Raw genomic sequence first — 25,917 nt, 5'->3', positions numbered from 1 at the left:
CGTGAGGAATGTTGTATTAATTACACGAATGCTTTGTATATTATTGTAAAAAAATTATCGATTCGGCGCAATGTGTAATATTATAAACCGTATTTTTAAATGTTTTATTATTGATTGTTAGTGTATTATCAAGAAACGTACTGTTTTTTACTTCCTTGTACGAAGTAAAAAGGAAGTATTGTAATCGCGAAAAGTTTCAGGCAGCATATTTCAACGAAAATATCCATTTTGACCGCTATCAAATGCAATTTAACGATGTTTTTGCGTGATATGTGTACGTAAGGACAGAATAAAATACTCTCTTTTTCTTTAAAAAAATTATAAAACTGCTTGAAAATTAATTCTGAAGCGAATTTTTCGTGGCGTCTGTACGAATTTATGGACGTACGTGCGTACGTACGTACGTATCTCGCTTAACTCCAAAACGAGTAGCCTCAGAACGTTAAAATTTTGTATATAGGACTGCTATAACATGTAGATGTGCACTTCGTATTTTGGTTGCAATCGGCCACACCAAACTTATATAAATATATTTATATATATATCCACTCTGTTACCCGGCTCAGTGATCTCAGTTTCTTTACTCTTATATGTTTGTAAATTGTACATTTTTTGCTTTAAAAAAATGATTGAATTATGTTGTTTTTATCTTCCGGTTAAGGTTTTTATGTCTTTAGTAAATCTGTGTGCAATATTTTTAGAATTATCAACAATTTTAAAGTTGTTTAAGTGCCGCTAAGCCTTTTATTTGACGGCGGCCATTGATTGTTTACATTTAAAACAGCAGACTAGTGGATTTGTTGCCAATCTAGAGAAACTTAGCTTCGCAACAACAAAGATAACGCCTTCATTTATTATTGCCAATTAAATCATGTTTAATCCTTTCTGTAATTTTTTCGAGGAAATAAGTGTTTAAGATTTACTTCGTAATTTTTAATATGGATATTTTGAGTTTTTATGTATTTTTGCCTTCTTGCGAAGTGAGAACTGAATTAATTGAATGAGAAATACTCAATCGTCTGTGAAAAACTGTTTCTTTTTGTTTTGTTTGCTTAATTTCTTTTATACATCGTTCTAGCTTTATTATAGTATTTGAATAGAACATGTGGCAACGATTAGATAATTCTATTCTTTAAATGATATAAATTTTGTGCATTATGAGTTATAATATGAACGAAATATATAAGTTAACTGCTATATAATTATTGGATTATATAACAGTTAACTTAGTTTCCGCTATATAATTATTATGTAAGTTAACTGTTATATAATTAGTAATACTGTTAAGTGAATCTAGCGTCAGAGTGTCTCTATGGTAAACAAATACTAGAGTGAATTTTAAAGAATGCATTTATTCTATTGTGGTTTATGCGCTGTCGGCGAAGTAGATTTAATTCAATCCAATAAGTTTAAATGAAATGCAAGAAAAAATGCGTATAATTTAATATTCCGTACGAGGAAGTCATGTAGTGTACACATTAGATTTTTTATTAATAAGTAAAGATTTACAGTTTTTTGTAGCACTTCTAAATACTAATAAGCTACTATAAGCTGAAAGGGAAATTAAAGCTTAGTAGCTCTCAGAATCTGCATTGACTGCTGTTAACTGTGGTGATATTAATACATATTTTATTACTGATTATTACATGATTATCAGCAAGCATATTTTTTTATTAATAGGTAACAGTAAGTAACAGACTCTTCCATAAAAAACACAATAAATCATCTGTTACAAACTAAAAGAAAACTCAAAGTCAGGTTACGTTAAGCCGCAACGACTATCTGCCTAAGAGGGGTTCCTTGATGGAGGGCTTTTTGACGAAAACTGGCTCATATTCATGTTACACATGAGTAAAATCATGAAAACCAACAATGCAGCCTGCCCACTCTTGTGGGTTCGAAACCAAACTAGGTCGAACTGTCAGTATTCAGTGGTCTTAATCACTCGGTCACTAATGGGGAAAAGGAAAGAAAATATCAAAGTATGTAAAAATAGCTGTCAGAATTGGCAATTTGCCAGACTTTGCAGTTATGTATAGCATAGCGTAATGTAACATAACTCAAATTTCTTCCATGTGGATAGCCCTCGTGTGCTTTACTTTAAACTTTATTTCTAAATAATGAAGGATCTTCATGTTTTTTCTGTTACGTACACTGTAAAAAAATGACGGTATGTAGACCCACCATAGTTTGAATAGACATAGTGCACGAACATGTACATCCCGGAATTTGAATTTCAAGTTGTTTTTTATAGATTTCGAATTTTATACCATTGTATAAAATTTGAAATACATTAAATTCGAATTTAATGCATTTTCATTAACAAACTCGATCGCTTAAAAGCGAGAAGTGGCAACACTGATCGAAATAAAACATTTTTCGGTTAATCTTTGGATTATGGTAACTTGGCGATTTTTTGGCGACCAACGCTGCTACAGCAACCTGCTAGTTTTGTTTTGGACGCCATTTTGTTTTCGCGAAGTAAAGGCATTTTTTTTTTTTTTTACTTAACATTTTTTCCAACAATCTGCTAGCCGAATTACGCTTATAGTAGAACTTTTATGGAACAAAAATGCTTAAACATGACGAAGATTAGGTGCGAAATTGGAAGAAAGTGCAGAATTGCCCACTGCTTGCCGCGTTTTTAAGAATTGCACATACACGGTATCATCCATGTACACGTCGACCTCTTTTCACTTAAAAAAACATCCCAGAATTGTACAAAAATGGCATTGCGCACACTTTATCCATGTACACTGCTACAGTCCTAGCTAGTAACCTTTATCCTAGCTAGTAAACTTACCAAAATGTCGCCAAACTACCTGTTACCATATTCCAAAGATTAGCCCATTTTTCTCTTCGTCCATCAAATCTGTTGTCATTGGCCAAAATGTAAAATATTTAGCTTACAGATTTCATTCGTGTGTTATTGATTAACAAACTAAGTTATTTAAAAGCAATAAATCCACTTCTATAAGAATACTATTAGCCCAAAAGAGGCTATAGTCACGAAATGAGATTTTGCGCCGGTTCACTACAAACGGCGTATCACTTTTCAGATTGTTGCCACCAAAGATTATTTGTTTTATATTCATAATTAAATAATGGAAATCTGCATGGATGTATGTATGTTTCTCGCATTGTGAAAAACAACGCTACTTAGAGCCCTTCCATTTTGATTGATTTAGTCATCCACCCGAACATGGGAACATGAAAAGCCCGAATTTTGAATTTCGAATTTGTTTTATTATCTATTTCATATTTTGTAAAGCTTTATTGAATTTTTCATAAACAAACTCAAATATCAGAAAGCGAACAGTTGCAACACACTCTTCGAAATAAAATATTTTTATCTCAGCGTGCAAGACTGTTGCTATTCAATATGTTGCCGCTGCCGAAAATAAAATTCCTTTATATTCCACATGCCAGCGTGTTGCCATTCAGTAAACGTTAATTCGACATTAAACTGAATCTGGTCAGTGAGTAATAAACTAAGTGACTTAAAAGCAATAAACGCACTTCTTAAGAATACTTTTTCGACTTTTTAATGTGATTGATTTCAATAAACATGTGTTAAAATAATATAATGTGAAATTAGAAATATTCAACATTTTTAAGACAGACACTGGACTTATTAAAATCATGATATACTTTTTCTTCACAATTATTAAAGGCGGCTGGCATTAAATAATTAAGCTTAGTTTTTAAGGAAATAATATAGCGGATATAAAGATACGTATGGTAATCTCTAACACGAATTCTAAAGGTATGCTGTTTTTTAATATTTTGTGATTTTGCTGAGTTAAACTTTATGGCGCGTAATTGCGAAGAACGTGATGTTAATACTCAAAATTATTAATAGTGGCCCACCAGCGGCCGAGCGGTAAAGTCGCTGAACACTGGTAGTTCGGTCCGAGGTTCGAATCCCGCGAACGGGCTGGCTGCATGGGCGTTTTCGTGGTTTTCCCCATGTGTAACGTGTATACGAGCCAGTTTCCCTTAGAAAGTCCTCCACGAAGGCATCCCTCCCCGTAGTCAGATAGCCCTCGAGGCTTTGCCATAATCACACACACAAAATTATTAATAAAAAGACAAAGTTTTCAAATATTTTTTGCTAGTCATATTTCTAAGAAAATCTGATATTAATATGATAAACGGAGAATAGATTGAAAAATTTATAAAAGTATATAGCAACATTTATCGCTGCATCGGGAATTCTGAACATACGCTGCTATGCAGGTTTTGTAATTTTGCTGTTGAGCTGTATGAGACATAAGGGCGAAGAAATGTTACTAAAAAATTCGTTAAAGTTTTACAAAATATGAAATAGGCAATAACGCAAATTTGAAATTCAAAATTGTGGCCCACGTTCGGGTGGAGGACAACGTTATTCAAATTTTAATGCCTCTAAGTACCGTTGTTTACATACGTACATTCATTGTGATTCTTCATTATTTAATTTCTTTAAATATAATACAGGTCGATAATATTTGGTGGCAACAATTTGAAAAGTGATACAGTGCATTTAAGTGTTTCGACGCAAAATGCCATTCCGAGACTAATTGGGCTAATAGCTAATAATATTAATAATAGGTAAGAAGAATTAAATTAGGAGACTAATTTTGTGTTTTTGAAGCAATCTTCATTTTGGGAAGGGTCGCGAAAAACTAAACGGAGTACCTACTTATAACTATATACATTACGTAACAATAATTTCAAATGATTTAAACATAGCTTTTATAAAAAGTACGGAGTCAGTACAAAAATGTTCAAAATTTATATGACCTTTCAATTTTATAAATAATTGTCATTATAATTAACAATTTATAAAAAATCTTATATCTTATGCGTTATACCTTTATGTAGTAGAAACTCGTATAATCTATTCTCTTCCCTTCCTGACAGAAATGTAATTAATTTTCTGGCATTGTGACAAAAGAGTGTAATGAATTTTTATGGCTTTCTATTGATACTTTGGTCGATATACTGACTGACAGTAGTTTCTTTTCAAGGGAAAATTAAAATATTTGTAATTAAATATTTGCATATTTAATTATAAAAATATTTGCAGTCAACAGATCGGACATTTTAAATTTGAGTGAGCTTATTTCATTATCAATCAATTATCTTATCAATCTTATTTCATTATGCGCGTTATGAATTTTATTTCATTATGTGCCGTTTTTCTTACTTTATTTGGCTCCCTTTCTGCCCTTTCCCATCAACGTCCAACAAAAATCCCTAAAGGGAAACTGTTTTCCCCAAGTAAGTGACACGAAATGATTGGTAGAAAGTTAGACGAAGCTCTGCCCCTCTCGATGCAGGTAGCCAATAGGGAGGGACTACTGCGGTTGACAAAGCTAAGATCAGTTGCAAGCTGTTACAAGATTCAGTTGCGCTCTTAACAAGAAACGTGTTGCACGCTTATTTCAATTAAGTTTGAAACTTGTTATTTGAAGAACACCTGATTTTTCTCTCTAAGCCTTACTTCAAATCATTTTGCTTTATTGGAAAACTACACCATGATACCATTAAGAATTAGTTTGTTATTGGACTAAATATTCACTAAAAAAGGTCATTTTTTTTGTGTGGAGACTTTCACCGACTGTTCTGCGTGGTGGGCTCAAATCTGTGTTGAGCTTTTTATCTTAATTTTAACCTCGTGTATTTTATTCTACACTATTAAAAAGATGCAGTCGACCAATATGCTTAATCTGATGGGGAATAATCTTCAGCATTCTCACAATGCAGCATTCTCCAGCAATGCAGCTTCGAACAAAAATCAATCAACGCACATCCGGAGGCCAATGAATGCATTTATGGTTTGGTCTCGTGCTCAGAGGAAAAAGATTGCTGTGGAGCATCCCAAGATGCATAATTCGGAAATTAGCAAGCGTCTCGGAGCCGAATGGAAACAGCTTACTGCAGATGAAAAAAGGCCTTTCATTGATGAAGCCAAGAGATTGAGGGAGCAGCATATGCGGGATCACCCAGACTACAAATATCGCCCTCGTCGAAAGCCGAAGCCAGCTGTGAAACCCAGTGAAACGGTGATGCCTTACAGTCTTCCTTATTTACATCCTCAACCTATGGATCCAAGATGGTCATCACAAGTTGCAGCGTACGATTCGGAAAACAGACCTGTAATTACTTCTTTGCCCCAGTATGGAATGCACTTTTCGCCGTATAATACGACAAGTACCTACACATCTGATCAATCAGATGTTCTCCATGGATCAATGGTTCAGGCCCAACAGCAAAATATGAGCAATATGCAAGCGTACAAGTTCTTCCCGTACAGCAATCAAAGTGCCTTCTCGCAGGATATGTTGAATCGAGTTGAAACAAATAGCAATGCAAGCAGTCCAAGCTTGCTAGCAGTCCAACAGAGTATACAATCCCGAGCCAGTCCGAGTATTAGTAGCCCGGAACAAAATCATTTAGCGACACCTTCGCCTGCACCATCGGAAAGGGTTCCTGTGCCTCATGCGTCAAGTATGAACTATCCGATGAACTTGAGACCTGAAATGATTTCATCGCATCCAAATGCCATGCCTCAGTTTATGTCACCTTACCAGTACCCTTCTTCCTCTTATCCAGCTGCCAATTCGACTGCTACATCCTCTGATGCATCATCACACGGTAGTGCTCAAGTGGAAGACATCAGCAACGCTTCCCTAAAATCGGAAATTACTGAAAACTCTCCTAGTACTAGTGCAGGCTATCAGCCGTCGTCCGCCGGATATGGCTTTCCGCCAGTCTACGGAATGTCAATGGACAGCATAACAGGTACCGTAAATACATATCCTTTTTTTATGCCAAACAGTGCTTTGTGTAGTCGAGGGATCTTGCCATCCCAACAACAAGGAAGACCTGTTATTAATTATTGTAGCTAATGTATTCATTTTATCATTAGCTGAGTTTCAGTGTATAGTGAACTTTAATTTCAGAGCTTTCTCAAATACGACTCATCCAATATGACTGTTAAATTATTGCATTTACGATATAAGTAATTTCCAATGGTTTAATAATCCTCCTATTTTATGCCATATTTAAGAAGTAACTTAGTGTAATTTTCATGCAAGTGTTTTCGCATTTGCTTAAATTGATTCAATAAATTGGTGAACTGCACGATTTTTGTCAAAAAACTTTAATTCATCAAAGATACCTACTTTTTATTCTGAAAATTAACTAACAGAACAATTATTTTACTAAGGACTTTTTTTAGCGTATAATTTCTTTAATGTTTTAAGTGAAAGAACTTTCATTTAGATATTCTCTCAAAATATTAAGCATTAATTTGTCACCGTTTTAGGTGTAACGATCATCTGAGTGCTCTAATATTTAAAAATTTTATTAATTTTGAACTTTATACAGAGCTTTAATACAATGTACAAAAAATGTGCATTTTTATGCACCCTGCAAATGACATTGAAAATTAATACTTTGTTTCATTCATGAATGTAAATTTTAATCAAGGTGCATTTTTATGTATTAACAAGTAGAGCTAATGTAATTTCTTTGATTTATTGTTTTAATTTTAATAAGTTTTTGACTATGATTATTTTTGTGCAAATGTCTAATAAGAGAAAATTTCCTTTTCAACCTTTAAATTGATTCGACGTCCGGAATAATTTCATGAGTTAGGAATTCATTTTAGTAATCATAAGATTCATTTTAGTCATTAAGAATGTTAAAAGAATTTTCTTGTATCAAGATATATATTCTTTCATTTTTATATGAATTAGTGGAAATATTTCTTGTATCAAGATATATATTCTTTCATTTTTATATGAATTAGTGGAAATATAATTCTATCAGGAAAGAGAAAGTATTCGGTCTGAAAAAAAATGGAAATTTTTTTTCATGAGTTAGGAATTCATTTTAGTAATCATAAGATTCATTTTAGTCATTAAGAATGTTAAAAGAATTTTAGTAATCATAAGATTCATTTTAGTCATTAAGAATGTTAAAAGAATTTTAGTAATCATAAGATTCATTTTAGTAATCATAAGATTCATTTTACTCATTAAGAATGTTAAAAGAATTTTCTTGTATCAAGATATATATTCTTTCATTTTTATATGAATTAGTGGAAATATAATTCTTTCAGGAAAGAGAAAGTATTCAGTCTGAAAAAAAATGGAAAGTGCATGAAAAATCATAAAATGATCATTTTAGTAATCATAAGATTCATTTTAGTCATTAAGAATGTTAAAAGAATTTTCTTGTATCAAGATATATATTCTTTCATTTTTATATGAATTAGTGGAAATATAATTCTATCAGGAAAGAGAAAGTATTCGGTCTGAAAAAAAATGGAAATTTTTTTTCATGAGTTAGGAATTCATTTTAGTAATCATAAGATTCATTTTAGTCATTAAAAAGAATTTTCTTGTATCAAGATATATATTCTTTCATTTTTATATGAATTAGTGGAAATATAATTCTTTCAGGAAAGAGAAAGTATTCGGTCTGAAAAAAAATGGAAAGTGCATGAAAAATCATAAAATGAGTTTTTTTCTAATTTCTTCGGCAAGTTATTTAATTAATAATTTCATGAGTTAGGAATTCATTTTAGTAATCATAAGATTCATTTTAGTCATTAAGAATGTTAAAAGAATTTTCTTGTATCAAGATATATATTCTTTCATTTTTATATGAATTAGTGGAAATATTTCATGAAGACTAGAACGAATGTCTGAGCTATGTATAAAATTTTTTAAGTTACTTTGTGAAGCTTACTATTGAAAAATGTAGAAGAAATATTTTGCAGCAAGGTTTATTATTCTTTGACCTGCATACAAATTTGTGAAAACATTTTACTGAGCATTAAAATAGTGTGATTTATAGTTAAAATGTTAAAAAACTTAACCCTCTGAGGTAAATTCCAAAGATGTAACGGTCCGTTTTTTTTATTATTGTATTTGCTACGGATTTAAAACTGGTTAATTGATGAAATATCTTCCATATAATTCTTTCAGGAAAGAGAAAGTATTCGGTCTGAAAAAAAAAAAAAAAAAAAAAAAAAAAAAAAATGCATGAAAAATCTTCTAATTTCTTCGGCAAGTTATTTAATTTACATTAAACATTTTTAATTTTACAAACATCTGTTATTTTTCCCCTCTATTTTTCTTCAATTTAACATATGGTATTTTATTTGTCCTAATTTAAATATTTTAGCAATTATTTTTATGCTTCGAATTTTTTCCCAGATCGTCAGCTTTTGGTGATATTTGAATACAGTCTCGATAACAGAACAGTATCTAAATTTGTTATGCATGAAGGCATTTTTAAATCTTATTAAGGGTAAAATATATTTTTATAGCTTATATGAGAAATAAATTCACATTCCTGTTTAAGAAGTATGTTTAACACCTAAATGCATTATGCTGAAATTTTATGTTCTTTTCTAATTTGACTACAGATTATTTTACCCTTTTTTAATAACAATTTAAAAACTAATTACTGTTAACTGTAATACCATATTAGTGAAAAAATGAAAGTAATTTAAAGAAAAAATAGCCAAATTAAAGATTCAAGGCGAAACTAGCAGCACTACTATAGTTTTTGTGAGTAGCAGTATAGTCTTTAACAACTTTCAGTAACTAGTATCCTTGTGCCTTCTGTAAGAAAGACCATATTATGTAGACATGTTTTATAATGCTGTAAATAATTTAATGTTATGAATTATTCTAGCCATTTAAAGTAAAATTGGGTTTTTGTAACTATCAGTTTTACGGAGTTACAAATTATCTGTTATAACATAATTACAAGACTAGAAGTGCATGTTAAGACTTGTATATCAGATGTGAAAAAATGAAAGCTGCGACTTTGGGCGTACTATATTTTGCATTCCAAAGTCCGATTTTGTAAATCTTGCCGATTTTGTAAATCCGATTTTGTTGTCCTTGCCGATTTTGTAAATCTTGTGATAAACATTTTGTCTCATATTGTAAATAATCTGTGCCTTCAATAAAAGTCGAGTTTTTAGAAATTTCCTTGTTATTTATTGTGCTCACATAAATGTTTTTATGTCTACATCCCTAGGATTAGTAACACTCGAAATTCTTGTACAAACAATGGTAAGTTTTGTGTATTATTTACATTGGTTATTTTGTTCATTAACAACACAGATTTATCACATGGAACTTTTATTTCAAATATTATTATATATTTATAAATGATTTGTCAGCTGTTTTTAGGCCAAAAAAGGGCATTAATACAGAATGTGATATTTGTCTCTTAGTTGCATTGAAAATCTTAAATGCGTTTTTTCACTTTTCAAATTGCTGCCACTAAATATACATTGCCTTGCAGTATATTTACAGAAGTTAAATAATGAAGAATCTGCATGTATGTATCTTTCTCGCGCCGTAAAAAAATAACGGTACCTAGAGCCATCCAATTTTGAATAACTTTGTCCTTTACCCAAACATGGGCATCTGGCAGCCCAAATTTTTATTTTGTATTATTATCCATTTCATAATTTCTAAAACTTTAAACTCTTTTTTATGAACAAACTGTGCTTTCAAAGTGAGCAGTGGATTTAAACATTTTTATCTCCAGCGCGAGACTGTCTATCGAAAATTCTAAAGATAGGCTGTTTTTAAATATTTTGTGATTTTGTCGTTGAATAAAATTTGATGTGGCGTAAGCGCCATGAACGTGATATTTAATAAATAAAATAAACACGCAAAACATTAATCATGAAAAGGCAGAAAAAAGTTTTATATATACATGTGTGTAGTTATTTTTTAAAAATGTGATTTAATTCGTCACGCATACGTATGGGTATCATTAGATAGGCACAAATAAATAGGAAAATTTCTAGTTATAAAATTCATTTATGCAATCCTGGGAGGTGTTTTTGAACCAAAGAAAGTAACATAACATGTAATTAAGGTTTGATGTGTTCATGAAATCAAAATAGAATTCGAAATTTCTTAAAAATATGTTTTCAGGTTTTATGTTAGTGCTGTATTGTCAAATGGTTTCAGTGAGATATTGCTTAGATGTTAAAAGATGAGTTTCACTTAAAAGAAATACTGGCAGAGTATTCAGAAAGGTTTGCTGAAGTATTTTAATTCCTGAACTGTTCTTATAACAATGAAGCTAGTTTGCAGGATAATGTTATATTTTGTAGGAGTGAATTTTCAGATAATTTACATGCATTGCATCTACTTAATCATTTTATTAAAAATTATACAAAACGGAAAAAGTCTCATTTCGACGAGCTTCATATGATGTTTGTGATTTGAACTCAAGTACCCATAAAGGCTAGTTTATAACGGTGTTCTTTTGTACGTCGTTGAAGCAGTACTTCTCTACGTGTAGAAATGTACGGTAGATGGAATACTTTATTTTCATATTATTTGTAATAACAGAATCATCTTTAATATCAACAATTTTCTCCATTCACATTTAAAACGACGTTGGAAAAAAAATCAAGTAAAAAAGAAATGTTTTTTAGGTACTATTCCGTTTTGAGGACCGTAAAATGTATTCGCAAAAGCGCCAAATCTACAGTATGCGCTGATTTCAGATTGCCTCTAAGTTTATATAGTTATATATTTCTTAAGACGTCATTGAAATACTAGTTTAACTTTTAAATCCTTTTTTGATATTCTATGGATTTGACAATTTGGGGCACAGCTTTAGTATTAGTCCTTTTTGGAGAGAAATTTGTTTGGCGACATTTTGGAGCGATAAATGAAAAATTATGATAACCCTAAATACTGAGCTTCAGACATGCCGCCATTTCTGTCCACATAACTTTAACGAATTTGATAGGTATCAGAGCTTTGATGGCAGGAGAGATAAATCGTGTGTTTTTCTTAAAGTTACTTTTGTGTTAGGAAAGCACAACATTTAAAATATTTTTTAAAAAGCCAAATTTTTGATAGTTGAAACTGGTGATTTTAATATTACATCACATGAGTCTTGACATTTTTTCATATGTCAACTCTGCATATTATTATAAACTCCACCACCCCCCAAGGAAAAAAAGAACACATTTTCAGTAGCATGAGGTAAACTCTTGGTGTTTCCTTTGCTAAGGAGATCAAAATTACCATGGTGTAAAAATACTTATTTACCTCATATTAGAACTAAAGGGATGTGTAATTGCATGAATTCAAAGGTTCAAATCAAGACCAAAATCAGGTTTCATTATTGCTTTTATAACATTTTCATAATTTGTCTGACTATAAAAAATATAATGTTGCTTAGATTATGGAATATATTGCTTATAATTTAGAGTTCTCAAATTTTGTCTTACAACCTAACAGCTGTATATGAATAACCTTCACTGAGTATTATTACTTTTATTAATAGTATGTTGACATAACAGTCGACTTTTTATTTAAAATTTTATGCAAATTTTCTACATTACTTAAACATTTTATCTAACAGAAATCTGAAATTTTTGTAATAAAAACTCTATAATAAAAGTAAGTACAATTTATATATAAAAATTTTTACTACATGGCAAGTACTTAGATACTGATTTCAATATCTTTAAATGTTATTATCGTAAAGTTTAGATATATTCTTACTAAGTTAAGATATACTTTTATTCTATTATAAAGTTTAGATGTACAGAACAAAAGGCACACTTTGTGCTTACGACTCAGTCAACCACTTGTGGCAAGATAACTTATGATAACAATTAAGTTCAAATGTAAAATTTAAATTCAAATAAATTTGTAGCCCAAAGGCTGCACAAATCAATTTAACGCAAAGTTGGTTAAAAACTTAACTGGCATGGAATTCAACTATCAGCAATTATAATGCAAGGCTGAAGACTACAAATCTTTTCTTATCTAGCAACCTATTAATGTGGCCTCAAAAGGCAAAACACGGTTTGTTTTACAAAATAAAAACTTCATTTGGATTCTGGTGAGAAAACGGATGGAGGAAATTGACAGTAAAGATCCAAAGCATAAAATAACTCTGGTAACAAAATAAAGGAACGTTAAAATATACTTTGTTCCCTGATTAATTATTCAGTACATGAAATAGTGTAATGCATTTTTATATTTAGTTTATTTAAATGCTTTCCAAAACTGACAGGATTTTGCAAACATATTGACCATATTTTTCGACCTATAGATGCAACACTTCTTCTCTTCAGAAGTAAGATTTAGAATTAAGAAATAAGGAAATAAGAGAGAATTATGAATAGAAAATAAATACATATGCTGACTAGCAGAAGAAGGATGCCTTCATAAAGCACTTTTTAAGAGAAACTGGCTCAGATTCACATTACATCTACGGAAAACTACTAAAACTCCCATATAGCCAGCCTGAACTACCACTGTTCAGTGGCTATCACTCCACCACTAGTGGATTTCAATGACTGTTTGAATTTTTCGCGGAAATCATCATTTACGATGATTGTTGTATTATTACCATTGGTACAAAATTTACTCATTATGATAATTTAATTTTAGCTTTTAAATTATAATCATAAATTACTTGTAATAAATTCAGGGATTAGAAAATACACACTTCTTAATATTTTTACCATTTACAATATTTAATCATAAAAAATATTTCTAACACTGGTACAAAACTTGCCCATTATAATTGAATTTGATTTCCTTCACTTTGAAATATTTTTTTTATTTTCTTTTAATAACAGAATCTAAGAAACTAAAGTTTTAATTTAAGTTAAGAAACTAAAGTACTAGTTTGAAATGCATTTATTAACCTTTTGTAAATTTCATTATTCATAAACATAAAAATTAACCTTTTGTAAATTTAAAATATTAGCTAAGTACTAATATAGTAAAATATAAATATGAACTAACTACTTAAAATATTAATGTTTAATACATTATATTTTGTAATTAAAAATATTAAGATTTTGTAAATTTCATTACTCATAACATAATAATTGTCATAAATTCATTTACAGGAGTGTTTCAAGAATTTATTATAGCAGTACTAGAAATATTGAAAATTAGAGAAAGACTGTTTATTCTGATTAAGAGCTTATTTTTTAGGATTGTTATTTAGTCTGGATCGGGTTTTGTTGACAATCCGCCATTTTTTTCCGATCTTCAAAACCGGGTCTACCTTGGCGACCGAAGTTTGTCGCCAAAAGGACCAATACTAAAGCTGTTCCCAATTTGGGAATTGCCCATGACGAAAAGTCTGCAATAGAATTTTGGGTAAAATGCAGAATCACCCACTGCTTGACGTGTTTTTAAGAATGGCACATACTCGGTATCCATGTACACATCGACTTTAAAAAAAAACTTTAAAAAAATTACCTCACTTAAAAAAAATTCCCAGAATTGCACAAAAATGGCACTGCGCACACCCTTGACTTTATCTATGGACCTATTTTCACTTAAAAAGTAAAAGAAAATTGATAAAAATCCAATCGTTTTTACCCTTGTAAAAAGCGGCAAACAAATAATGGGCGATTCTGCACTTTACCGAGAATTTTTTCAAAGAAAAAGCATCATTCATTATAGAAAATTATGTTTGAACAACCAACGAGATGAAATCATGCTTTAGCGAGGCAGGCATCCATTCAGTTATGTTTAGCAATTTTTATATACTAAATTATAATAATGATTTGAATAGCTATTTACTCTTATGCTTCCGTTCAGTCATGTTTAGCCTTTTATATATAAATTACAATAATAAAAAGTATTATAGGAACTTGACCTTTCAACTAAATTAAAACAGCAATCTTAGTTATTTACTATTATACTTCCTTTCTTGCATTAGGGTTGCAGCAATTATTTTTGGCATCAACAATAGTTTGGCGATTTTTTACGGCCCTCAAAACCAAATAGTACAGGTTTGAGAGGGATCAAATTTTTGTAAATGCAAACAGAAATGGCTTAGCAAGAGTGAGTTTAACAGAAGATTGCGAGCTCAGCAAGGACGTGAAAAACCTACACTTGCCCTTTCGGACAACAGTTAAAATCTCAAAGTCTTCATATATATATATTTTTAAATTCTATAAAGTTCTACAATATTTGATGAAAGAGGCCATTATCGTATTTTGGCAAGTATGTTATCCTTTATTACAGTACTTCCAACTTTGGTACGCTCACAGAAATTCGAAATTACATTTTATACCATGCTCAGATGCGTTAGATATGATGGCTAAATTTTAGTAACAGATAAACAGGAATATAATTGCAGCCATATTAGATAGAATGGTCTAATACAACTTTTAATGTATCTTTATAAAAAAAGAAACTCTGAGTACATGATTTTTCAGTTTCAGATGTCAGGAACTACCATCGTCATTTTTAGTGGCTATATAAAACGTTTGGTGTGGTAGAATTATTTGGTAATGTGGTTTTTAGATTGGAGCCACTAAAATTGGTCGTTGCTAAAATGATCTCTTTTTCCTACCAGTTTGTAGTGCATTCAAATATAAAACCACTGGAACGTTTTATTTTATGATGCTATTGAAATTTAAACTTCATGGAATTGCAAATTTAATAGGCTATTAAATTACTGAATGAAAATATTTTCATTTACGTATTCCTAATTATTTGAGCTCATTTTCACAATGTATATGGTTGAAAGATTCATAAAAATGGCCCTTTAAGGACCACTCTTGTATTTGTTTTGTAACTTCGGAAGGATTTTAAATTTGATAGAATTAAAAATGTAATTGCTTATTAAATTAATGGATTCATTTTCATTTGCGAATTTTTTAGTATTTGTATTTATTTTTAAATTTAAAAATAACGATTAATATTGACGTCTAAAAAAAAATAACTAACTAAAACCGATATATCGCACACTACATCATTACTAAATATTTTTCACAACAAATGATAATATTCATACAGTTGGAAATTTAGGACGTATGTCATTACTCTTTGGAGGCTAATGGCCCACCAGCGGCTGAGCTGTCATGTCGCTGAACACTGGTAGTTCGGTCCGAGGTTCGAATCCCTGCGAACGGGCTGGCTGCATGGGCGTTTTCGTGGTTTTCTCCATGTGTAACGTGTATACGAGCCAGTTCCCCTTAGACAGTCCTCCACGAAGCCATCCCTTCCCTTAGGCAGATAGCCATAGTGTGCCTTGCCATAATCTCAATAAACCAAACTTTGGAGGCTAATGTAAACTCGCCTACGGCTGAGCGGTAAAGTCGCTAAACACTGGTGGTTCGAATCCCGCCAAGGCAGTGGCTGCATGGGCATTTTCATTTTTTCACATGTGTAACGTGCATACAAGCCAGTTTCCTTAGAAAGCCCTCCACGAAGGCATCCCTCCCCTTAGGTAGGTAGCCCTCGAGTGTTTTGCCACAATCAAATACACCAAATAGTATTGAAGTAGAAACGAAATACTAACACCACAGGTGTATTTGTTTCTAAGTACTTCTTTCTCTGAGGCAAATTTGTGCCTCCATAAAAATCAAATCAATTATATCTGTATATTGTTTCTCTGTTAAATAACTGTTTTAGGAAACCGTAATTTTTATAATAATTTTAATCGCAGTTTCTTTTATCTAATAATAATAATGCAGATATATTTTTTTCAAAATTAAAGGTTGGAAAATATTTTTTTAATCAATAATTCAGCCAAAGTAAGTAACTTTAAACTAAAAAAATAAAACTAAAATGTTTCTTAAATTATCTTTGAAAGATAAGATATCTCGTAACTGCTTTAGTGTCTGGGATTATAATAGCCAAATGGTTTTTAAAATTGATTTTCTGCAGCACTTATCATTCGAATATGTAAGCTACAGGGTGAGGCAAATAAAAGTGGCCCGGGCTACTTTTTATTTGCCTCACCCTATATAAGCTTCCTCATTTTTTTATACTCGGGCGCCTTATTTAATAGCTAGTTACAAGGGCCAAAAGTGGGGGGCCATTTCACTATGGAAGCTCCTAATAGATGACCACCTTTGCCTCCAGAATATTCAGACACAATTGGAAATTTAGGACATATGTCGCTAATGGTCCACCAGCGGCCGAGCGGTAAAGTCGCTGAACACTGGTAGTTCGTTCCGAGGTTCGAATCCCCACGAACGGGCTGGCTGCATGGGCGTTTTTGTGGTTTTCTCCATGCGTAACGTGTATACGAGCGAATTTCCCTTAGAAAGTCCTCCACGAAGGCATCCCTTCCCTTAGGCAGATAGCCCTAGTGTGCTTTGCCCGGAGAAGGCATGGTTGTAACTGTCCGTCCTATGAAAGGACGGACAGTTACAACCATGCCTTCTCCGGGATTCGAACTCGAGTCCATAGATACAAGTCAGAGACATTAACTACTATGCCAGCTGGGTGGCTAATAAGTTTATTCTTGAGTATCTAAATACGATATCATTAATTTTACATTCAGAAACAGAGAATCGGTTTGGTTTTGGTTTATTGATCGAGGCAAAGCATACGATAGCTATCTGCCTAAGGGGAGGGAGGACTTTCTAAGGGTTGGCTCGTATATACGTTACACATGGGAAAATCAACGAAAATGACCATGCAGCCAGCCCGTTCGCGGGATTCGAACCTTGGACCGAAATACCAGTGTTCAGCGATTTTACTGCTCAGAACTCGGGCGAAAATAAGTAATCAGAATTTTATAATAATATATAGCTACCCTGCTAAAAATGCCCCGTAGAAACCCATAAAATTTTTTTACTGGGAATTGGCCTACGGCTACCCGCAGAGCGGGTACCCGTAGGCCAAATCCCCGTAAAAACCCACAGAATGAAACCCGTAGGCCAAATATCCATAAAATCCCATAAAAAGAAACCTGTACGTTTGTACAGGTACCCATAGGCCAAATACCCATAAAAACCCATAAAAAGAAACCCGTACGATTGTACGGATACCCATAGGCTAAATACCCGTAAAAACCCATAGAAAGAAACCTGCACGGCTGTACGGGTACCTGTAGGCCAAATACACGTAAAAAACCTGTAAACAGAAACCCGTACGACAATACGGATACGAGTAGGCCAAATCTCTGTAGAAACCTGTAGAACTAGGCACTATAAACAAAATCCCAGTAAAAACCAATAGCCAAAAATCAGAACTTTATATGCATATCCATTGGCCAAATTTCCATTAAAAAAATGGATATTCCGTAGGTCTATGCCTTGTAAAAACCAGTAAACAAAAATCCACAGACCAATAAAGGTACCTCTTGGAAAAATCACTGAACAAAACAGTAAACAAAAACCCATAAACAGAACCAATAGCATTATAACATAGTGGAGTATCCATACATAGAATCGTACATAGAACGGGTATCCATATACAGAATCCCTATAAAAAAAACAATACACAAAAATAGAACTGTAAATCAAATTTCCATAAAAACATAAACCAGCAGAAGTACATAATTAGCACTGATGAAATGTACAGAACTAAATGGTGGAGAAAGCATGTAAAGTAATTTTAAATAAAACTCAATGCGAATAAATAAAAATTTTAAAATATCTAGAAACCTACTAGCCCTTGTCCTTAATGCACGTCAATATCTATAAACATTACAAAATATTTGTATAAATTCTCTTTACAAAAATTTAAACTACCTTTATATAATTCTGAAAATAAAATGAATAGAAAGATAATAACCAAAGTCATGATTCACAACCATCAAAAATATATGTACATATATATATATGTAAGAAAAATAAGGAATATGCAAAAGATTAAATTAGCAGCTTAAAATTAGTTTTCCTTCTCTATTCTAAAAACAGTAATCTTTCTGCACTGCATCATTTCGAGATTAATTCATGTCATATGAGCCTTACGTAATTTGATGTTGTAAAGGAAACTAAAACTCAAACAGCCAATAGTAATTTTACAGCAGTATTAACTATCAAATACACGTAAAAATGCATCGAGAACCAAAATTAACTCGGTCTGAATTAAGATTTCAACCTTAACATAACGCATTTGCTTTTTACGCTTTGGCCTAGCTGGATTGCAGTCTGTCTGCTCCTTGTTTCTTACTACACATTTATAAAAAATGTTAATTTTTGGAATAGGCATAAATAATGTGCCAACTTGTTTGTGGCTGCAACATATTTGCTGAAAGAAAAGTTGAATTATATCTACCTTGACTGCCAAATTTCTTATTCATTGTGGATTGGAGTTTCAACATCTCTAAGCCATCAAAATTCTTGCTGTTCATTACGGATTCAGCTGCTTGTATTCGACTACAGAATCTATTACATATATATATAATATCATTTCATTTGATGGTTGTGAATCATTACTTTGACTGTACTATATATATTATTGATTTCATTATAAATGTATACATATAGTACTGTATCTCACTGCATATATTTGTATTTCAGTTGCTTAATTGGGAAATTAAACAATTGTATTTAATCACATCAGCTTATTTAACAATTTGATACCTAATGAGAAATGTATTGCCAAAGGATGGTACTTTCTAGCATCTGCTTAAATTTGAAGTTATCTACAATGCACTAAACCAAATTAAAAAACAAAACTAGAAGAAACCCAAATTTTTAGGAAGAGAAACATCATTAACAAGCAAGCAAAATGAATATGGGACTTGCAAATTAGAAACTTAACATAGAGTTCAAATTTAGCATACTTGCTATCCCCTTAAAGCTCTCTTACCACTGCTAGTAACACCCTGCAGCTTATTATGACACGCATACACATAGATGTTTTGCGTGGAAGAAAGGATGAATCCTAGAATATAATGTAGTGAAGAAATAATAATACACAAACACTGTGTCGACCCCTTATTACAATACTTTGAATGTTACCTGTATCTCTCAAAAGATAAATGAAACATGAAGATAACATATAATAAACTTAATAATACCCAAAATACAATAAATTATATTGTAACAAAACGAATTAAAAAAAATTACAAGTCTCAGCAAATACCAATTCTCAACGCACAGTTCGGGAATTAAGAAAATATCTCATAGCGTATAATGTTTTATTCCGTATCTCACTTTTAGTGCTAAATAAGCTTCCACAGATTTTATATAAATAAAAATCTATAACATAAGGGGTATTTATACTATATGTAGTTCTTGATGTAAAAAAGATCAACTTTCGTACTGTAAAAATTCCATCTATGTGAATAAGTATGAATATACTCATATACACAATTTAATGAAACTAAATTCCTATAGAAAAATGGGGAAAGTGTAGAATCGCCCACTGCTTGACATGTTTTTAAGAATTGCACATACTCGGTATCCACGTACACATCGACCTATTTTCACTTAAAAAAAACATCTCAGAATCGCACAAAAATGCCATTGTGCACTCCTTTGACTTTATTCATTTACACATCGACCTATTCTCACTTAAAAAGGCAAAAGAAAATTGAGAAAAATCCAATTCCTTTTACTTTTGTAAAAAGTGCCAAATAAATAAGTGGTCGATTCTGCACTTTACCCTAAAAAATATATAAAAATACCATTTACCTATATATATTAATTTATTATTACACAACGTTTTTCATATATCATCTCAAAGGAACATAAATTTAATTAAAGCTATGCATTATTGGAATAAATTTGAGTCAGTGTTTTAGGTGCAAGTTATTTAGATTTCTATTGTAGAAAGAATACTTTAGAAAATGTACAGAAATATTATTTTCAACCATAAAAATTCTAAATAGTAAAATTTAAAGTACTGAAAACGTAGCTATTGTTTTTGACAATAGATTATATAATATAAAAATACCTCATGCTGAGCATTTTCTGAAATTACAATGCCAAATGAAATTTATATAGTGCAGTATTTAGCAATAATAACTTTTAGTAAACAAATGTAGCTATATTCGCTTAATTGTAATGACAGTAATTTTAACTGCATTTGTATAAGGCTGTATATTATATTTATTTATATGGGTTTTCATCCGCAGAACAACCAGATTCTCTGTGGAAGTGCTTCCGAAAATAATGTTTAAATATTACTCTAACTATATTTGAAAGCAATGCTATAACAGTGCCCTTATAAGACTCATGATCCGAAAAGCTTTGGTTTTAATTGTCTCGTAAAAACTTTCAATTACTTCTGCAAAATTAATACCCACGTAAAAATTACTACACCGAAGTCAATTGATTATATGGCACAACGTTCCTAAAACAATCAACTGCACAATTCCAGATAATGCCAGTTTCTTGTAGCCTGACAAAACTAAGTCTATTATTTAATTATGTTCTTGACAAATGTGTTACTGTCAGAGATGGTAATTTAAGAAAATAACCACTATATGAGGTTTCACTTATTGTAATTTTTTTTTCAAGTAAATAATTCACTTTTTATACACCCAAAAAAAGACTAGTACATTTAATATAAGATAAACTATTAATTACTCACAAATCTATTTCTTTTAAAAAGCAATTTATGAAAAAAAGCATTTGAAATTTTCTTCATCAAACTAATAATAACGAAAATTAAAGTATGCATAAAAATAATTATATGTGTTTTAACAAAATAGCACAAAATATTTAATGTAAAAATGTGGTTCTAGTCTCATACTTGTAAAGAAAAATATATCAAAAAGAAAAAAAAACGGTACTGTTCCGTTTTGAGGACCGTAAAAAATTGCAGCGAAAATGTATGCGCAAAAGCGCCAAATCTAGCAAACGCGCCCGTTTAACAGCGCGCCAAATCTAGCGTACTCGCTGATTTCAGATTGCGTAAGTTTATATAGTTCTATATTTCTTAAGACGCCATTGAAATACTAGTTTAATTTTTAAATCCTTTTTTCATTTTAAATATTCTTTTAATATCCTGTTGATTTAACAATTTGAGAATTGCCCATGACGAAAAGTCGGCAATAGAATTTTGTGTAAAGTGCAGAATCACCCACTGCTTGACGCGTTTTTAAGAATTGCACATACTCGACATCCATGTGCACATCGACCTATTTTCACTTTAAAAAAAAAAATCCCAGAATTGCACAAAAATGGCACTGCGCACACCCTTGGCTTTATCTATGTACACATCGACCTATTTTCACTTAAAAAGTAAAAGAAAATTGACAAAAATCCATTTGTTTTTACCCTTGTAAAAAGCGGCAAACAAATAAGTGAGCGATTTTGCACTTTACCGAGAATATTTTCAAAGAAAATTCATTATAGAAAATTACATTTGAACAACCAACGAAATGAAATTATGCTGTAGCGATAAGTCGGTAGCGAAATAGCGATGCAGGCATCCATTCAGTTATGTTTAGCAATTTTTATATAAATTTTAATAATTATCTGAAATAGTTATTTACTCTTATGCTTCCATTCAGTCATGTTTAGTCTTTTTCATATAAATTATAATAATAAAAAAGTATTATATGAAATTAACCTTTCATCTAGATTAAAATATTCAATGTTACATAGTTATTTACTATTATACTTCGTTTCTTGCGTTAGGGTTGCCGCAATTATTTTTGGCAGCACTGGCATCAACAATAGTTTGGCGATTTTTTACGGCCCTCGAAACCGAATAGTACCGAAAAAACAATGTAAGCTACTATGATCATCTAAATTTTCACATAATTTTAGTAGTGGAAAAAAGATTCCTTAAGCTTGTATGTCTTGTCTACCCCATTTATTAAGTAATAAACACATTAAATATTTCAGTGTTTATTTCATTAATAAAACTTACCTTTTTTGCTCGCGAAATATAATTAGTACATTTTTTAAAACATAAAAAAACATTCTTTTTGCTCGCCCACATCAGATTAGTCGGAAAATTGAATCATGCAAGATCATTTTTAAGTAAGGTATGCTCAAATTTATTAGTACATAATATTCAAATGATAAAGCATCTACATAAACAAGCTTTAAAAAAGTATTTCTAAACTATAATAAAAAAAATTTTCAAAATACAGTTTCAGTAGAATGCAATAACTGTATTTCTGCATCTGATCTAAACACACTGAACCAAATTATCAAGTCTGAAATTATTACTTTTCAGTTTTTAAGCACATTGTTTTTCAGGATAAAAGTAAAGATGGAAACTCCATTTCAGAACTAGTCAATTTTCAGCAACGTTCTCTCAAACATTAGACACGATTACACGTGCATGGCTTTAGTTGTATATTCATAGTCAGTGCTGGTATTTTATTATTTATTACTAATTTCTGAACAGTAAAACATAGTAAAATTTGTAATACAGTAATTCCTAGTAAATAATATATTGCATTACTACAACCACGAAGAAAATAACACCACCATCGCACAACAATAACTAGAGCGGCGCCATATTGCTTGTTTGGGAAACTTCTGAGAGTGGGGGAGGGAGGGGAATTTTTTTCCTCACGTCAGCGTTAATAGGGAGAAAAGGTTTGCGATTGTGAATGAACTTGTTCGCGTTAAAGAGATGTTGGTTGATACCGGTGTTTATTTGTAATATCAGAAATGTAAGTGCTTATGTGTGTGTATTCAGAGAACCAACTCGTAGCAAAAACGACCTCCCAAAGACGACCGCCTCTGAAAGAGACCAGTATTTCTGAAAACATAAGTATACTTTGGTATTGAATATTCCCTCTGTAAGGCGACCATTCACAAAGAAAATTCTGCAAGTGTGTCTGGTCGCCTTAGAGAGATTCATTCCGTAGATGCAATCTCCCTAAGGCGATCACCTCTAAAAGATAAATGTATCTCTGAGAACATGAGTATATATTGGTATTGAGCATCACCTCTCTAAGGCGGCCACTTGCAAAGAAGAATTTTTATTTGCGGCTGGTCGCCTTAGAGAGACCTCGCTGTGTGTGGTGTATATGATTACTGTTATTGTTTCCGAAAAAAAAATTTAATCAAATAAATAAGCATATTTAGTAAAAACCCTCTCTAAAACGACCACCTGCGTTTCCAGGTTACTCTGATGGTCTTAAAGAGATCATATTCTCATTCTGTTAATTTTATTGTTTACAAGATGTCTATTAACGTCAGATAAAAAAATACCATAAACCCATATACACCAACAGAAGATTTATTATTATTTTGATACCAGTAAGAAAACCAGTAAAAGTCAATATAAACCTATACAAACCAGTACAAAGTTCTGCCATTGAAATGTTGGTTGTATGGGTGTCAATTGATACCAGTAAGCAAAACCCACAGAGATCAATAGAAACCAGTAAAAGTCAGTAGAGATTATCAAAAATTCTATAGGTACCAGTAGAAAGTTTTATTGGTTTCTATGGGTCATTTTGAAACCAGTAAAAAAAAAACCCACAGAGACCAACAGAAACCAGTAAAAGTCAATAGAAACCCATAAAATCTTTTGGGTACCCATAAAGAGTTTTACTGGTTTCTATGGGGCATTTTTAGCAGGGTATGCATAAGTGATCGCAACAAAAATAAATGCTTTACGGAAATATTAAACATTTTAAATTATAATACAGCAAAACAAACAAATGAAAAACAAAATCTGAAAATTTCAAATGTTAGCGATTGTCCAAAAGGTTTAAGATTTTTTTAAGCTTTTCCTGAGCCTGCAGTATACTAGTCTGCTGCTGCAGTCACACCTGCTGAATTTATCATTAAGCATCATTTACTTCGCACTTACGGCATACATGATTCAACGGCAAAATAACACAAATTTTAAAAGCAGCATAAAATTATTTAGAATTTCCGGTGGAGCGTTAAGTGTTGGCATACATTTTTGTCTTTTTTAGTCCAAAGGGGCTTTGTTCCTGAAGGACTATTGTTTTCGTTTTGCGATTTTGCGTCGATTGACTACAAATGGCGAATCACTTTTCAAACTGTTGTCACAAAGTATTATCGCTCTGTGTTATATTTAAAGAAATTAAATAATGAAAAATCTGCAAAAATGTATGTATATTTCTCGCATTGTGATAAAACAACGAATTTTGATTGACGTATTCCTCCTACGAATATGGGCATGTGGAAGACCAAATTTGGAATTTGTTTCATTATTAGTCCAAAGGGATTTGAATCCCGAAGGACTATTAGTTTCGTTTTGGCATTTTGCGTCGGACGGATAAATGTCGGTTCACTTTTCAAACTGTTGCCATAAAATGTTAGAGTCCTGCATTATATTTTAAGAAATTAAATAATGAAAATCTGCGTAAATGTATGTATATTTCTCAGATTGTCATAAAATAACGGTACATAGAGTCATCGAATTTTGAATAACGTAATCCTCCAACGAATATGAGCATGTGGAAGACCAAATTTAAAATTTGAAATTTGTTTTATGATCGATTTCCTATTTTTTCAAACTTTGACGAATTTTTGATTAACAAACTCAAGGATTTCAAAGCGAGCAATGGCAACGTTGTGCAGAAAAAACATTTTTATCTCCAGCGCGTGAGTCTCTGTATCGGAAATTCTAAAGATATGCTCGTTTTAAAACTATTTTGCGATATTGCTGTTGCACTGGATCTTATGGTTTAAGTGCGAGGAACATGATATTTAATAAAGAAAGGTAACACACAAAATGTTAAAAAACGCCCCTTTGGACGTAATTTAAAATCTGAAACATTTCAGATTTTTTTTTTTTTTTTTTGATTTCCTAATTTGTAAAACTTTAAGGAATTTTTGATTAACAAACTCAAGGATTTCAAAGCGAGCCATGGCAACGTTGTACAGAAAAAACATTTTTATCTCCAGCGCAGCATCAGAGAAAGTCTCTGTATCAGAAATTCTAAAGATATGCTCATTTTAAAACTATTTTGCAATATTTCTGTTGAACTAAATTTTACGGTTTATGTGCGAAGAACATCATAATAAATAAATAAATGTAACACACAAAATGTTAAAAGAACTCCCCTTTGGACGTAATTTAAAATCTGTTTAAATCTCTTTCAGTTTTTTTTTTTTTCTTCTTCATTTACATATTTGGGAAGCAATTCTTCCTTCCCAAATATGGGCGATATTTGTCTTTCGTAAATTTGTAATGCGAGCTGTATTCATTTGGATCCACTGGTGCGTAATTGGAATGTGAGCTGAGC

General features: G+C 31.6%; 1 protein-coding gene across 1 annotated transcript in view; it reads left to right on the top strand.

Annotated features, from left to right (window-relative positions):
• Nucleotides 1-5,404: 5,404 nt before the first annotated feature.
• LOC146997849 (uncharacterized) overlaps nt 5,405-25,917 on the top strand; it is a 45,358-nt gene continuing 24,845 nt past the window's right edge. The window contains exon 1 of the mRNA XM_085816173.1: nt 5,405-6,789. Coding sequence (XP_085672299.1) covers nt 5,691-6,789 — 1,099 coding nt within the window. The 5' untranslated portion in view covers nt 5,405-5,690. The remainder of the gene's footprint in view (nt 6,790-25,917) is intronic.

This window comes from Stegodyphus dumicola, chromosome 4 (assembly GCF_044657685.1).
Source record: "Stegodyphus dumicola isolate Sdum_Otavi_A_Nest chromosome 4, ASM4465768v1".
In the NCBI taxonomy this organism is placed as follows: Eukaryota; Metazoa; Arthropoda; class Arachnida; order Araneae; family Eresidae; genus Stegodyphus; species Stegodyphus dumicola.
The sequence above is the reverse complement of the archived record's forward strand: the minus strand, read 5'-3'. Positions and strand labels throughout refer to the sequence as shown.